Source organism: Cicer arietinum, chromosome 2 (genome assembly GCF_000331145.2).
Source record: "Cicer arietinum cultivar CDC Frontier isolate Library 1 chromosome 2, Cicar.CDCFrontier_v2.0, whole genome shotgun sequence".
NCBI classification, from domain to species: Eukaryota; Viridiplantae; Streptophyta; class Magnoliopsida; order Fabales; family Fabaceae; genus Cicer; species Cicer arietinum.
The window spans coordinates 1,940,859-1,959,556 of NC_021161.2; the positions used below are offsets into that span (position 1 = coordinate 1,940,859).

The 18,698-nt window shown below is 26.1% G+C and overlaps 1 protein-coding gene across 2 annotated transcripts; it reads right to left on the reverse strand.

The window, feature by feature from the left end:
• Positions 1-6,978: 6,978 nt before the first annotated feature.
• On the reverse strand, positions 6,979-7,976 carry LOC101488367 (mini zinc finger protein 2-like). Of its 2 annotated transcripts, none has more exons than XM_027331739.2 (2): positions 7,831-7,976; positions 6,979-7,708 (listed from the first exon to the last, which is right to left on the reverse strand). In XM_027331739.2, the coding sequence occupies exon 2, from the start codon at positions 7,663-7,665 to the stop codon at positions 7,396-7,398; it is 270 nt and encodes an 89-aa protein (XP_027187540.1). In that variant the 5' UTR covers positions 7,666-7,708; positions 7,831-7,976; the 3' UTR covers positions 6,979-7,395. The 2 variants fall into 2 exon arrangements, with proteins under 2 accessions (XP_027187540.1, XP_073221412.1); XM_073365311.1 differs by having other exon boundaries at positions 7,849-7,933.
• Between the last annotated feature and the right edge of the window lie 10,722 nt (positions 7,977-18,698).

Here is an 18,698-nt window from a genome sequence, read left to right on the forward strand (position 1 = left end):
ATTATTAGTGTATTTTTCACTATTATCAATATAAAATATAATAATATTTTGAAAAATGTATATATAGTAATTATTAAAGTGTAATATAGAAAAAAATAATTAAATTTATAATGAAAATTGTAAATAACATTCATTTTAACACAATTTCTTTTTACTAAGGTGACACTCAATGTGAGATGGAGAAAGTGATTACTATCTTTTCACTCTAAATTTTTAGGCTTAATTGCACTTTTGGTCCCCCTATTATAGGTGAAAATTGAAAGTAGTCCCCCCATTTTGTTTCTCCCCAGTTTTAGTCCCCCAAACAGAATTTGAGTCCAAATCATGATGAATTGTCATTTTTTTAATGACGTGTCAAAAAAAAGCTGACGTGGCAGACGCATACGTGGAATAAACTTATTATTATATTATTTCTAATTAAAAAATATAATTTATATTTTTAAAAATTATTATTACAAATTAAATTTATTTGTTATAATTAAATTAAAAGAAAAAACACCTAAAATCCAAAATCCTAAACAAATCAAAATCAATACTCATTGACTCAAGAACCCTAAAACCATTCTGAACCCTAAAATCAAGAACCTTAAAACCATTTTGAATCCATCACTGATTTTTCACTGATTTTTCATCACTGGATCGTTCGCGTTCGCACTGGATCGTTCGCGTTCTCAATCGTTCGTGTGCGTTTCAGTTATGAGAAATCCATTGAGACTAACTAAGGCACCTCGAACTCAGTTGGAGAAGCTTCTGAGATGTATAATGGAGATGCCATTGAAGCCATTCCAACACCTAAGCCGACAAAAACTCTACCAACAATGAGAATAGATGGATCTGTTGCAGCAGCCATTATTGCAGAGCCAATAAAAAAGAGGCTATCTGCAATTAAAATTGCTTTTTTTCTTCCAAATCGATCGTTAATCCATCCACCAACTGCAGCTCCTATGATTGCTCCAGCAAGAGCCATACTCACAATGGCTTCCTGTATTATCAACCCTTTCTTTTTTCAATTTACATTTTTTCGCGATCTGAAAACATCTGCGGAGATTTATATTGAAACCCTCCGCGGATGGGTGGGGGAGATAAAGGAGAACCCTAATCCCCTAAAATCCCTCATTAGGGAACACCTGTAAGATGAGTCTGCTGCTTCGCTTTCTTTCATAACAGAGTCGGGAATAACGACTGGCATAGAAGTCTCTCGCACGCAAGGAGATGCATTTCTGGTACAGGTAGTATTGGACAAGCTCTTAGGGAATAATATCTTTCTTATTTCTTCCTTTTTTCCCATGACGACTAGGAACGGGCAAATAAGTGATGGATTCAGAATGGTTTTAGGGTTCTTGATTTTAGGGTTCAGAATGGTTTTAGGGTTCTTCAGTAAATGAGTATTGATTTTGATTTGTTTAGGATTTTGGATTTTAGGTGTTTTTTCTTTTAATTTAATTATAACAAATAAATTTAATTTGTAATAATAATTTTTAACAATTATAATAATAATTTTTAAAAATATAAATTATATTTTTTAATTAGAAATAATATAATAATAAGTTTATTCCACGTATGCGTCTGCCACGTCAGCTTTTTTTTGACACGTTATTAAAAAAATGACAATTCATCATGATTTGGACTCAAATTCTGTTTGGGGACTAAAACTGGGGAGAAACAAAATGGGGGGACTACTTTCAATTTTCACCTATAATAGGGGGACCAAAAGTGCAATTAAGCCAAATTTTTAATACAATACTCCTTTCGTTCTACAATAAATGAACCATTTATAAAAATATTATTCAAATGAATAATTTTTTCAATTTTTAATATTTTTCGAATATATTCGTTGAATTTTTATGTCGTCTTAAATTATATCCATTATTTAATACTACTTTAATTACTTTTAATTCAATATTATTTTTTATGCATTTATGACGATGTTATTTATATATTTTTCATAATATCTATTAAATGATTAAATTACTAGATTATTATGAAAAAATGGGGGTAATATTGTGTTCAACGAAGATAGTGAGTCCAAGGAGAACTTTACTTCGTCTAGATTCCCTGTTTTGTGTGCTCAAACTTTTTCTAAAGAGTTGACCTTTGCAACTTCCCCCAATCTAAACTTCTCTTCTCCCATACCACCCCAAATAATACTCCAATATAATGTCACATTTAATACACCCTTCCTTATGCAATAAATTTGATTGAACGCCCAAATACACAACACCATTTTTAGGGTTATTACAATCACCAATCAATCTTCTACATTTCAACAAAACCTCATCACTTGTGAGATTGATTTTATTTATCCTCGATGTGCTCAAATTCAATTTATTCTAAAATATTGTAATGTCAAAGAGAAAAATTAAATATGTTTATTGAGTTGACATAGTAAAAAATTAGTAGACAGGTTGTGAAAACACTTCGTTAAATTTGCATAAAAGTCATCAAATAAAAAATAGTTGAATGTGCATAAGAAAAATAAATATTAACGCCAATAAATTAATTTATAATTTATAAATTTGTTGGATTAAGGTTTTGTTTTATAAAATTAAGTTATAAGTTAACTTATAGCTGAAAAGCTGATTCATAGCTGAAAAGTTGACTAATAACTGATGACTTATAGTTGAAAAACTAATTAATTAAAATTAAAGTATTTAATATATTTAGTTTTTAAGAATATAAAATGACATAATTATTTAATTTAAAATAATAAAAAAAATGCATCATTTTTATCTAATCTCTCATAGGTATGGTTTTACTCCATTTTTATTTTTTAATAAATTTTCCTATTTTACTTTATTTTTGTGGTAGAAACCCAAAAAAATTACAACAATGCTTTGAAATAAAAATCAGAACCTGGCAATTTATTTAATCTAACAAGCTTATAAACTAATTTAATAAGCTATTTTAATCTAACAAGCTTATAAACTAGTTTAATAAGCTATAAGTTAGCTTGTTGGCATTATCAAACAGTGCTTAAATGAGACGTGTTTGATAAACAAATTTTTCTAACAAGTTTATAACTAAGTCTTATTATGAGACGTTATTTCAAGTAAAATTTGATTTTATAATTTTTTATACTTTTTCCCATTCATAGCCTCATTAATTTATTTTTATTTTATTTTTATATATAAAACGTAACCGTCCCAATAATTTCCTGTTCAACCACTACCTTTAATATTTTCTTATAACTTTTGTTTTTTTTTCAAAGTGGTACCAACAGAATTCACACCCAAAAAATTAACTTCATATATACCAAAAATCTATGTCACATAACACAAAATTGACAAAGGCATGTATGAATATAGTTGGACTCAATTTCTTTAATTCATTACCAAAATAACTCATAAAAATTTTCATCTGACAAGAAATTTATAAAGTTAAATTTACTTTTTATGGCAAATTGCAAACCGTAAAATGAATTTCATTTTACGACTACTATTTATACACACGAGGTTTATTAAAATTTTAGAAAAAATTTCAAATCTATGTTTATATTATAAAAAAAAAAGTAATTGATGTACAAAATATAACGTATTTAATGGTTTTTATTTCAGAGTTTTGTTACATTTTTTGGTTTTTCTACCACAAAGTCATAAATGAGATAAATATAGTAAAATAAAGAAAAAGAGTAAACATGAGAAAAGTATCGCGTGAATTCGACAATCATATTGAGAGGAGTAGAAATCAGGGACAAAAGTGGAAAATATAAGATAATATCAACTAACTAATGACATGGAGAAAAATTAAGAAAATATAAGAAATAAAGTGTAATGACGGGGAGAAGAAGAAAATATAATAAATAAAGTGAAAAAGGAAAATTGACTAAGTACAAAAAAATAAATAGATCGACTAAAATAATAGGCAAAAGATTAGATATAAATGTCACATTTTTTTGTTACTTTAAATTAAATAATCATGTTATTTTATATTGTTAAAAGCTAAATTTACCAAATACTTTAATATCAATTAATTAGCTTTTCAGCTAAAAATTATCACTTATTAGTTTTCATCTATGAGTCAGCTATCAACTAGCTTATAGCTAAATTTTACCAAACAGAGTCTAATTCGATCCCAATTATGTGTATATTTGAGTTTAATACCAATAAACTTGTAGGCTAATAGAAGTATATTGTTTGTGTTTTTTTTTTACTAAATATGAATTGTGTAATTTGGTTCTTAAAATCTATGGAATTCTAAAATAATAGTTGAAATTAAAAGTTGATAAATTTAAGAAATTTAATATATTTAGAACCTATTCGGACAGATTTTATGTTTTAGTTTTCAAATTTTATTTTGAAAATAAAATATGTTCAGGTAAAATAATGTTAAATTAGTTTTTTATTTATTTTAAAAATAATTTTACAAAAATAAATGGTTTAATTGCAGTTTTAGTCCTCTTATTTTTATCGATTCACGAAATTGATTCTCCTATTTTAAAAGTTGACAGTTTTGGTCATTCCCTCTGATTTTTTTAATTAAAAATGATGATGTGAGATATTTTAAATATGTGACATATGATACAATGATGTAGAGTGATTAACACCAACGAAATTGGAATAAAACGCAGTAAAAACTAAGCTTTCGACTTCGGAAATTTTTCATATTTTTAAGTTTGTTAATAACATATGAATAATTAATGCATTTGGATGGTTTCGTATCATTGAATTGTACATTATGTCATTTAAAATATATCAAATCATCATTTTTTAGTTGAAAAATCTGAGCGAAGAACCAAAATTGTCGACTTTTAAAATAGAGGGACCAGTTCCGTGAATGAATAATATAATAAATGAATCAAAACTGCAATTAAACTAAAATAAATTTTACAATTTATGTTTTTATTTTAATTCTAACACACATCATCAACAACAAATGCTAATTATCTACCACTTCAACCAACACTATGACCACGAGTCTAACCTCCGTTGATTAGCGGCAAAGAGAAATTACTCCCTACTTATGATCACAAGTCTAACCACACTAAAACTACTACTAACCACTACTCTAACCACTGTCGGACACTACTTAGACAACCACTAACACCACTTTAACCACCGTCAACCACCATCAGACACCAATTTGACCCTGCTAAACATTTTTAATCATCAATCTAACTTTCGTCGACCATCACTTTAACCATTGTAAACAACTATTTTAACTATCGTCAGCGACCATACTAACGTTGTTGACCATTACTCTAACTCTCGTAGGTCACCACTAGGACCCTCCAACCACCACGACTACCATCGTCCATCAATCACTACTCTAAAACTACCTAAACTTCCACTTTCAATCACTAATAAAAATATATTTAATATTTAAATTATAATATTTAAAACATTTTATTTATTTAAAAAAAAAGTGTTTTTTAAACAATTTCAAAGATTAACATTAATCCTCTCTAACGAACACATTAATCATTTGACTATTTGTCATAAACAAACACCATCATACTATTACATATATTATTTTTTTTAACCATGTGTGCATAAATTACTCTATGTAAAAGTTAGAAGCATAGTACAATCAAGCATGCATGTGTAAGAATGAAAAAGGACAAAGTGTTAATTTCTACCTTCATCTAAACACACCTTCTCATTAACATAAATAGCTAGCTATAGTAAAGTTCATTCTTTTGGAAAAAAAATTAAAATGGTGGAAAAGACACGTTTAGCTATATATATTTCAAATAATTAAATAATGGAATAATTTTTGGAATAGACATATACCAGATTCATGTGTTAACGTATACCTGAATTTTTGTTTCCTTCCATGCTCAAATGCCTAACTTGTCTACTTTTTATTCAAGCACCTCACATGAAAAATATCTATACATACAAAAAGTGGTACTTTGCTAACTCCTTTTTTTATGAAAGCTAGCTATAGAGCAACACAATAAGTGTCTTACCCTTTGCACATTCTATACATGTTAATTTTGGGTTGCAGCCACTTGATGAAATAACTAAAATGACTTGTGTTTGTGTCTTTCTATTTCATTGCTACATGAATTTGTCTCTCACCATATGCAAAAGGTATGTTATATGTACCTTTTTAATTAATATCACCATTATCTTTTATATTTTCATCTATCTATGTTCACTTTAATTTAAATTTATACATGTAATATAGTTTATATATTTAGGGTTTGACCAAACCATATGCAACACCATATATAAGAATATTTTATATAAATATATATCTAGGTTAGTGTACCTAATAGCTTAGTGTTTTTGTGTTACTTTTACTTTGGTTAATTCTAGGAATCAATTGCATAATTGGCTAATAATTAAGTAGAGAGATAAAACTATATGAAACTAAATAATATTTAATACTTTCTTATCACTCTTTTATATTTCCCTCTATTAGTTTGAACTAGCTTAAATCAACTTTTTTTAATATGTTTGAAGCTTAATGAAACTTCTTTATTTCAACAACCAACATGATTAGACATGTGGACCTTATAATGATCTCAAATAGACACCAACTAGTTGAATGGAGTGTTAATGATCATTCTAGTATAGAACTTACCAAAATGGGTTAGTGGCTTTATGAAGATTAAGAGAGATTGGTGAAAAACTTTGGTTAGTAGCATTAAAATAAAGTTTAATTCATTTAGCTTATAAAGGAAAATATTCTATATACAAAAATTTCTATAGTTGCTATACTTTTACACATTTGTTATACAAGACAAAATTATAAACACACTATGAAAAATTTATTGCATATGCATGATGAATATATAGTAAAAAAATGAATGATATATTAATTGAATTTCTATACACTATTTTTAACCATATGTATGTAGAAAATTAATTTAAGAGATGGAAAATATTGAAATATAAAAAAGTAAAAATTATTGAGAAGGTAAAGGCAAGTGGAGTTTGGTATAGTGTGGAATGCTCAAAGGTTTAAAATGGAATCAAAATCAGCATCCAACAAAAAACAAATAGAAACTAAAGAAAATAATAACCAACCAAAAAACCAAACTTCCTCCTCGTATCTCAAACTGAAAAACAGCTTTATCAAAGTACAAAGCAATTAAACAAATTAAATCCTTAACACACATCTTAATTAATTACACAAAAGATGATCATAAACAAATCATAACAAAAAAAGAAGACAATAAAAAAAAAGTAGATAACTAAAATAAGAATAGAACAAGATCTCAACAAACTTTGCACACTTCTCTTCATAAAAGCAACCTCCTCAATAAATTACCTTTCACTTTTACCCCTTAATTTACACACATCAACCTTCAAAACTATATATATATATATATATATATAGTACCACTCCCAAACTCTCAAGTAGCATATATAATATATATACTAAATATATTACAAGAATACCATATATATATATATATACTTGTTTGATATATATAATGAAACAGGTTCAAGTACCATTAGAGTGAGGGGAAGAACATTCAGAAACAACTTCATTTTCAACTTCTCTTTTGTGAAAGTTTCTATGACAACCACAAGCAGCACAAATTAAAGCAACACTTGTACCTTCTTCACCACTTGCCATAAATTCTCTACAACCATCAACAGCATAACCTCCAACATTAGCTGCATGATTCTTTTGACACTCTCCATATTTCACACTTCTTTGTTGATCTTCACATGATGATGTTCTTCTCACAACTACTTGTCTCTTCCTCATCTTCTAAAATATTTTTTTCTTCAAATTTTTCTTGCTTCAAACCCTGCAAAAATTATGTTGAATTTTTTTCAAAAATGTTTTGTTGAAACAAAAACATAAACTTCAATAGAAAGAAATTAAGTAGAGAGAGAGAGAGAGAGAGAAAAGAGAGAGAGAGAGAGAGACAAGAGGAGGAGAGGTTACTCTGTGTATGCTGAGCCCTAACCCTAAAAATGTGAGAATGTGTATTTATATGGTAAACTCGATCTCCTCAATTAATATTTAAATGTTAGCCAATAAGTGAAGCCAGCTCATAATCACTTTATTTAGTTTTTTTTTTACTGTATCTATCTACAATTCAATCATGTAATTTTTAAGTAACGGTGGTTTATCTCAACTTAGAAGTTTTAATTAATGTGGAAATAATTATATGGATTGTCATACATTTAATAAACCTACCTGCTATATAATTTATTATAAATATAAGAAATTTGTTTGACATATATTAAATAAGTAAATTCAACTTTTGCCTAAAAAAAGTAAATTCAACTTTCCACCATAAAATTCTATTATATTCTAAAAAAAGGAAATTATACTATATGTTATTTTTAAAAATGTGTTTCACATTTATATCTTGAAGATTAAAAAAAATTAAAGTAGTTAGAAGAAGAGACTCCACTTTCTCAAGAGGCATTAAGAGATTCATAAAGTTAGAAGATACTTTGCACCTATAATTAATATAACAAAACTATATAATTTGTAAGGATAAAAAAATAAAGTTAATTGAAGATTACAATAGAAGAAAGTAGGGATGTCATACACACAAATAAATTGTAATATATTTATTTCTTTAAAGTAAATAGTAATATTTTGAACAAATAATAAATGAATTATTATTTTTAAATAGTTTAAAATATTATTAATGAAATTTTTCTTATAAAATATTATATTACTTAATAGTTAGCGAAAGCAAAAGGATTATTTTTTTATTTCTAGAATGTAATTCCGAGTGTAAAATTATATTACACAAAAATATTTAATCATATCTCAACATTTTGATATTTTACAAGTATAAATTTAGAAAAACATACAGTGATATGATGTTGCAATGAAATGTGTAAAAATAATTTACACAATCTTATTTCAGTATAAATATATTTTGTACACTTTAATTGCATAAATATGAAGATGAGATTAATTACTATGTAACATCTATGTAGTCAGATTCAATTGATTTACCATATAAAAAAGTTACAATATTAATGCATAGTCTTTAAACTCTACTATGCATAGAGTTTATAAGGCCTTTAATAGTGATGCGTTTAAATTAGAAAATTTTATGCTTTTCACCTAAATAGAGATGGGTTTAGTTAGCAAAACAATAAAGTTGGGTTTGATTTGGAATGATCAGCTAAGCCAGATTTAAGTCTCACGTACCGTGGCCCCTAATTTGATAGTAAAAGGCAATTTTGTGGGGTGCATTGATTCGATACCAATAACATTTGTCTATAGCACTTGACCTAAAAACGTGACCACGATAGATAAGCTATGTCAACCCTGTAAGACAATATATTTTTTCACAATATATGATTCATTTAATTTGTTTGCATGTACATGTACTTAATTACTTCTATATAAAACTATTAGAAACAATATTTAATACTTACATTAACCACTACACGCAAAAACCTATTTTACAGCGTTTTTTCAAAAAAAATAAGCGTTGTAGCATCCAGCGCCGTAAAAGATACAACAGCGCTTTTTAAAATAAAAAAGTGCTATAAAATAGGTAGATATATTGCGCGCTTGTTATACTCATTTTACATCACTTTTTGAAAAAAACGTTATAAAAGATGTATTCAATAGATGCATTTTTATGCACCTATTACAGCGTTTTTTTGAAAAAAATGTTGTAAAAGGTGCATTCAATAGATGCATTATTATGCACCTATTACAGAGCTGTCTTTTAATTTTTTTTTCAAAATTATTTTCATCCAGAATCAGTTCACACAATCATTTCACAACCAGTACACAACAACAGAACTATATAACTTTATAATTTAACTTTATAACTTTACATATTTACACAATCAGTTCACAACATATTCATATACATATTCACATATTGACAACAGCACAAAACTATATACATATTCATATAACTACATATTCACAACTTTTCAAATGTGTCATATTCATATACATATAACTATTAGAACTACACATAACAGAACTACCATATATTCATATAACTATCCCTTGTAGCATGCCATTTCCCAGGAAATCAAATAATTTTCATTTCAATCATATACTGACATCAGTATTCGTTTATTTCAATTAGATCTCTTTCAGAGTATGTTGGACTGGAATTGTCAAAGTACTGTGCGAATAATGACATCAGTCTTCCTTTATTTCAACATAGTTTATATATGAAAATCAAATAATGAAAATACCGTATCGTTTCTAGGATTATAGTTTGATTCATATCAACAATCTCCTTCATGAATTGCAATATATAGTACCCACAGTCGATGTTGTTAGTTTGACGAGGGCACTATAAAATAAAACATATAAGTCAATAAATATCTGTGCATTGATAGCAGTATAAGTTCAACATGCATTTTAGTGAAACAAAAAACTAATAAATATAATACCTGAAAAACAAAAGAAGAATAGGGTTACAGCGCATAAATACGAACGGTTTGTAAGACAGTAGGATTCGCAGCAACAAAGATGGTTCGCGATGACAAGGAGAATGAATAGGAAACAAGCGTATGAAGTTTACGTAATGAGGGTTAGTAACAAGACAATATTGTTCGTAGGGTTCACAATGAGAAAGAGAATGAAGAGGAGGAGGAAACAAGCGTACAAAGTTTACGTAATGAAAAGAAAACTGAAGCAGTTTAGGGTTTAGGGATAGTATTTGAATGAGAGTTGGTAGGGATAGTAACAAAGGTGGAGATGGTTTGCAATGGAGATGGTTGGCAATATGGTTCGTATGGATAGTAGGGTTCGCAATGAGAAGGACAATGAAGAGGAGGATGACTCTGAAGCGTAGTGAAGTTTACGAAATGAAGAGGAAACTGAAGCGGTTTACTGTTATATATAAAACACTATTATAGCACTCATTGAAAGAGCGATGTAAAAGACCTCCTTAGCTTAGTTTTTAAAAATCTGTTACAGCGCCCTTTGAAAGAGCGTTGTAAAAGACTTTCTTAACTTAATTTTTAAAAGCCTATTACAACGCTCTTTGAAATTGCGCTGTAAAAGACCTCATTAACTTAATTTTTAATAGTCTATTACAGCACTTTTTAATGTTAACTTTTTATTTGAAGTTAGTTATTTAATTAATATTATTTGATTTTTATTTTGACAGTGACGTTATTGTATTGATTGAGAAGAGTTGTTATTTGTTCATAACTTTCAAGTCAAACACTACTCTATATAAAGTAATTATATAATGTCTTTTAAATATAAATTAGTATTTTATACATTAGTATTGAAAAAAGTTAAATTTATTCCAAAAGAAGGTTAAATGGTTATATAATATTTTTTTTAAATTAAAATTTTACTCTAAAATGTCGAATATATTATTTTTACAGTTTGTTATAATATTATTTTTAAAGTTTAATGTTAGTAAAATTTGTTAAAAAAGTGTTAGTAAAATATTTGTACTGTAAAAATTTTACCCAAATTAAAATGTTATCTTTTTTTATTGTAGTTATTTATTTTGTTATGGTTTATTATGTTAGTAAAATGTTATTTTCTTAAGAAATTGTAAATTTTTTCAAAAACCAAATAATACTTATTTAAAAGAAAGTAATTTCATAATATTTTAAAAAGACATAAAACGTTCATATTTTAAAATGCTATAGTAGAGTTGTAAAAAAAAAAATTAAATAGAGATTACGTTGTTAATGTATATATGATAAATAAAATTTAAAGCATGTGAAAAATGTATTCATTTTAATGTAATTGTTTTTTAAAAAATATAAGTTAATTTTTAATAGCATATTACAGTGTTCTTTCAAAGGGCGCTGTAAAAGACTTCCTTAACTTAATTTTTAAAAGCCTATTACAACGTTCTTTGAAAGAGCGATGTAAAAGAACTCCTTATTTTATTTTTTAAAAGCCTATTATAGCGCTCTTTGAAAGAGTGCTGTAAAAAACCTCCTTATTTTATTTTTTAAAAGTCTATTACAACGTTTTTTCAACAAGCGCTTTAAAAGACCTCTTAACTTAGTATAAAACAAATAATTAGTAAAATACTTATATTTGGATTTATTTTTTCTTCCAAATAATTAGTTAAATACCTATATATATATCACATGATCAGATCATATTGGGATGATCAATTAAAGTTCAAGAAAAATTCTCAGTGCTCAAACAAAGCTTTTTCAAATTCAATATAAGCAAAAAATCAGTTCTGACAAGTCAAACACTTAAATTACATGAACTTTGTATAAAACACTAAGATCAAGCTAAATATAAGCAGAAAAATAAGTATAAACAGAAAATCAAATACAGTTCAAGCTAAATATTAAAATGCTCAATTCTGGCAGATCAAACAATAAAATCACATGAACTCAGTTCAGATTACATGGCTTATTATTATTATTATTATTATTATTATTATTATTATTATTATTATTATTATTATTATTATTATTATTATTATTATTATTATGCAAAAATGATCAATTACTTCCATGATTAAAATGTCTTAAGCATTGTTATTGGTTGGAACTTTAAATACTAATTATCACACAATAAGTTACACTATTTATATGCTTGCAAATTATAAGATTTGTGTCCAACATATAACTATATATGACTCATATATCATTGTAACAAGTGTATCTTGAAAAGTATAATACAAACAATATCTTCTACATTTTATCTGTATTCTTCTTTAATTATTATCAAGAATATCTTGCTATGTTTTCCACTAAAACAAAAGAATATCTTTCCATGGTTTTGCCGTGATGAAACTTTGGTGTACTTTTTCACAATTTTGTATTGTAATTATTATATAGAATATATTTTTCCTCTATGATTGAAGAAATATAGATTTTTTGTATATCTTTGAAGGTATACAAGTATTTTGGGGTAAGGGGAATCCAATAGAAAGGAACTACATTGGGTAAAACAATTGCCAATTATTGAATTAAGCTTGAATTCATCGCCATTTTTTTATAAAATTGTTCAATGTAGTGTGTTTAATTTTATGTTACATATATATTAGTATGTGTTTTTTTATTTGTCACGGTTTTATCTCTTATCGTTTTTAACGAGCCAATTATTATTTGTGCCTTGGACTATTTTATTGAGTTTTAATCTAGCTCTTCAATGTCTTTTATTTTTTTTATTTACTTTATAACAATATTAGCGTGCATACGAAGATTCTAATTGTGTATTTTTTAAATGTACCAACATTTGTGGAGTTTATTATGCTTCTTTATATAATTTTGATTACGATTTATAAATTATTTATATTTTACATGCTTTTTGTATTTATCAATAATTTAGTAAAATTTGTAGTGCACAAATATTAAAACTATAAGCAAATTGATTCAAAACTGTTGGCCATGATCAACAAAATAGAACAATGATATGGAATTTCGCAAGTCTTGACAACGAATTAAAATGCTCTTAAAAACGACAACAACAATATATAAATTTTGAATTTTTTTTTCACAATTATCAATACTAGATGCTAACCCGTGCGATGCATGGATATATTTTAATTTATTTAATTTAAGTGGATTTTAAAAAAAATCAATATAAAGTTTTATGTCTCAATTGTCAAATGATTATTGATACAGTAGTTATATCAATAATATATATTCAAATTTATCAATGTAATTTATAGAAGATAAGTATCCAACAATAAAAAAACACGTATAAATAGTCGAAATATATTTTAGGGATAAACAAAAGAGATATATGTACTCTCAATTCAGAAGAAGTTGAAGAAATTTTGCATGTTATTAAGTTCAATATTATATATTCTGAAAAGATGTATACAATTGCTAGCAAATAAGTAGATGGCAAGTAGATACAAAAATGTGAAGTTTATTAATTCAGACAAAAAAACGTATAAATAGATGGCGAAAATGTGAAGTTGATTAATGGAGACAAACAAAAAACGTATTGAGTAGTAATTAACGTCGAATTAATATAAAAGATGTTGGACAAACGTTATGAAATAATAATATGACGTTATGAAATAATAATGTGAAATTAGTTTAGAAAATTTTGAGTAGCTAATGTTTTCAATAGCTTGATTTTATTAAACTAGAATATCTTGGGAAAAGTAGCTAATGTTCTCAATATTCTTGAGAAAATTTTGAGGGTACTAAACTAGAATCATGAGTAAAGTTGTTCCTTAATAGGTTGATCGTAATAAGTTAGAAACTTGAGAAGACTATAATATAGTCAATTGAACATAAGTATCCTTTAATGAAAAAGATAAATTAGTTTGGTTTAGTAGAAAAATCTTCTATATAGAAGAAAATAGACATAACTACTAGTTGCATTGTGAACTACGATAAAGTCTTGTTTCTATCTTATTTCCTTTAACTTTATCTGTAGCTTGTAGTAGATTTAGGTTAAAAAGACATTCTAATAACCTTTTTCAACTTATATTGTACTTTTAAAAGTTATGTCTTTGGTAGGAAGTTCAACATTTTGAGTCTTTTAGCTATGAAAGTGTTTATGTTGATTATTTCTCCTTAACCAAACAATTATTGAAGTATTGTTTATCTTTTTTGTTCAGCTATTGTAGGTGAGTAGTTGAAATGGAATCATGCAACGTAAATAATAGGGTCATGGAGGTTTCTAACTTTTGGGCATTAGCATATCAATATATACTACATTTTGAAATACAAAAAAGTTGAAGATTCACCTTGGAAAGAAGAAATGAAAGATTCAATTGTTCTTCTTTATGTGCAATTTATAATTTCTTTGCTATTATGTCTTTGAACATGAACTAAATATCATATGATTAGGATGTATATGGCCCTCTTTGAATCTATGAAGTTTAGAATCTTTATTATTATTTATGCAATTAAAAGTTGTTAATTTTATTCAGCAATTCTTATTCTTATTATTTTTCTTTTATTAGCCTAATAAAACTGATCTTAGGTTCACTACACTATTGAAAAATAGGTAGTAAAAAGTAGAATTAGAATCAATGTTCCTTTTTCAATATCTGCTATAGAAATATGAACTTTCATGTTTTAAGTAACAAATGATCCTTTAAGAAATTATAGTTCATTGTTATAAAAAATATATATTTTGAGACAAAATTTGGTATTAATCTTTAGGTTCTATTGTCTACATTAACAATAATAGTTTAAAAGAACTATCATATCGTACTATGAAGAGTGAATTTCACTTGAAAGTAAACCACTTTTATAATTTTCATTTGAAGTTAAACCACTCCAAAAACTTTCCCTTGAAGCTAAACAACACCAAGAGTTTCTTTAACATGTCGAAAATCAAGTAGAAAGTTAATCGTGCAACTTCCATATTAATTTTTTTCATAAAGTTCTTTAGTAATCAACATTATCACATATTGCATCATTGTCAACCGATACTCATATACTATTCAACATGTTATATTTTAATTATGTTCTTTAATATAATTTTTTATATTTGTTTTTTTTTTTTTTTCAACACAAACCACCTTTTGCATACTTGTGTCAAGAGAATAAAAAATAGATGGAACAATTGGGATGTGGGGCACTTTTGATCAATTTAGCTAAGGGAAAAAGGTGATTTTACTTTATCTAGTTTCCATATCATTCACATACCACCATTACCAAACCAAACTCCAAAGGCAAGAAGTTAATTTCTTTAGAATATGTTCGGAATTTTTTTCCTATACTATTTTGCATTCTTTCTTAGTCTTGAAGTATCAAGCATATGGTCAAAGAGCTCATAATATCTTCTTCTTTTTTAGATGTGTTGGGAATGGATATTTATGTTGAAAAGAGCCAATATATTCTAATAAAATTAAGACAAGTCATTACAGAAAATAAAAGGTCAATACAAATTTAACGAGGTTCCAAAATGTGCTGATATATTTGGAAGTAGAACTTTAGATATTTCATTACTTCATAGTATTAATATGGTTTCATCTTTCGTTACAACATTAAAACTCGAAGATTCAAAAATATACTTTTCAATTTTTTAAATTTCCCTATCATTGATTTTGGGGTTTATTTTTTTATGTGTCAAATTCAATAATAAGATCCCAAGTCATAAGTGATGTTGAAATGCATATTTAATTTGTTTGGAAAATATGATTTTTTTTTTAGATTTTATATTTTTTTCATTTTAATTTTAAAATTTCTAAACAATATTTTAATGACATGGAAAATAATATTTGTACATCACCATGTGAATAGAGACGAACTTAGAAGTTTTGGAAGTGGAAAGTAAATCATATACTATTAATATATTTACAAAAAATTCATTGATTTTAGTAATAAAAGAATGACTTTAAGCACACACAAAATTGAAGATTACTATAATTATGCTATTGTATATCAAAACTATGAAAATACATTATCATCTAAAACTCCTAGTTGCTCTATGCATGTATTCATATTTTGAAATTGTTTTAGAATTTTTACATTTACAACCCTATTAAAATATATATTTCTATGCATATGACCCGACAATTATATTAAAAAAAAATTATTTTCAAACAATTGAACAATTAATTCTTCACAAAATTTATTGTAGAGATACTTACACCTTTCAAAATTTGAATTTTCATTTAGTGGGAGCGAGACATTGTTTTGATTGGATGAAAAAAAATAAAATGCCCATTATTAACTTATTTTTCAATTCACATCAACACTAATTTTTGTTAATATTATCATTATTTTCAATAATTTTTTATTAATATCATGATCGGTAACAAGAATCTTATTTCCGCAATATTTCATTTCCACACTTAATTAATGGAATGGCAGAGACAATACAGGAACTAAGTTTCTTATTATCAATGTTGTTGAAATTTGGTAAATATTTTATATACATGATTTTCACTTTATAGGATTTTAATGGTTTCCCCGGCATTTTTGGGATGTTTGATTATACTTTTTACCTTAGAATTTTTTGCTTAAGGTAACTAACCATCTTTTAGACTCGATAATAAAATATATTTTCCTATTAAAAGAATGAGCAAAAAACAATATTTATTCTAAGTGTCTTTGCACTTTACAAGGGCAATGGGCAGTGGATATTTTTGCCCAAAAGTTAAATAATATATTCGGGGTTGAATGAAATACTAGGATCTATTTTGCATAATCAACAAAGAGATCATACCAAATTATATAGACATATTGGTGCCATTTTCAACCAAATAGTTACATAAAAATGGTAAACAATATCTCTCTCTTTTTCTCTAAATTTGCCAATGAAGGTGAAAGATTGGACTTGAAATACCATGTTGAATCAAATTTTTCCCATCAGATCAGTGTCTTCATCTAATATCTCTAATGATTGAGTTTGAAAGACAAGTTTTAGCAACACAAGCTGGCTCAACAAAGTATTTTGTATGGTGAGAAAATAAATAGGCATGTCAAATCAAAAGGTAGTTGATTAAGATGTTTTCGGTCTTAAGATTTTGTTCACATATATATTAAGAAATATAGTAGTTAAAAATATAAAATATTATTTTATCAAATAATGCATTTGACAAAAACCCTTTTAATTATTGGTGTGTTATTCATTATCATTAATGGAAAGTATAATAATATTTTACAAGTTTTATATATAACAATAATTGAAGGGTATTATAGAAATATAATAGTTAAAGTTGAATAAAAAATATAAAATAATATTTATTTTGAGATAATTTAATTTTATTAAAATGATATTAATTAATCGTAAAATAAAAAGAATATTTAAGAGTTAATAGCAAAATATTTTTTATTTTAATTATCTGATTTTTAGGATAACTGAAATATAATAAATAAAAAATATAAAATGATATTTATTTTAAAATAATTTATTTTTATTAAAATGACATTAATTAATCGTAAAACAAAAAAAATATTTAAGTGCTAATAGCAAAATACTTTTTTTACTTTAATTATCTGATTTTTAGGATAACTGAAATATAATGAATCGAAGTTTGATTAGAAAATAAATAAAATCAAACAATTAATTATTTTAATAAATTTAATTTTAATTTTCTGGAATAAAATAAAGACTTTAATATGATGACATTTTAGAAAAAAAACACATAAATAATGAAATATTTTGTTACTCAACTACCCAACCCATATTGTGATATCCAATGTAAAAGGACTCGACATTATGACATTTGGGGTCCTTAAATAAAAGCTAGGTAGCATCTTAGGCCTCTAATTAATTGACAGCAAATTAGTATTTTTGCTTTCAAATCATGCTAGCTAGAAATTGATGTGAAGGTAGACAAACCAATGATAAAGATGTGTGCAATAATACAAATAAAAAATGGAATTAATTAGGGAAATTATGTGAGAATCCGTACTATTGCTACAAATGAGCCTCTGAATTTTTATCTATGAAATCAAAAACTTGCTTTGATCAGACACTATTAAATGATAGAATTGTCAACTTCCTTCATGTAAAACAATTTTTCCATTAATGGTGATAGGTAGATTCCTTTTGTACTTGGACCACACCATGATGAGTGTAGATTAGTGACATTCAAATTTTTTGCATAAAAACTTTATGAGTGTACAAACACGTTAATGGTATATTTGGTTCAACTTGGAGGGAATACTATTCATTATTCTCTATTGTGGAGCAGATAAAAATATTTTTCATTGAAGTTTATTTTATCACCTTAATTGATTCAAATATGAAAGTATAATTTGAAACTTTTTTCTTTATATAAATTATTTTTATATTAAATCGTTAGTTCATCATTTTAAATATAATTTATATGTAAATTTATATGATGTACATGAACTTTAACTAATAATAAAGTAATGAAATGTCTTAGACTACTTTAAGGATTGTTGATTTTTTTCACAAACCAACAAAAT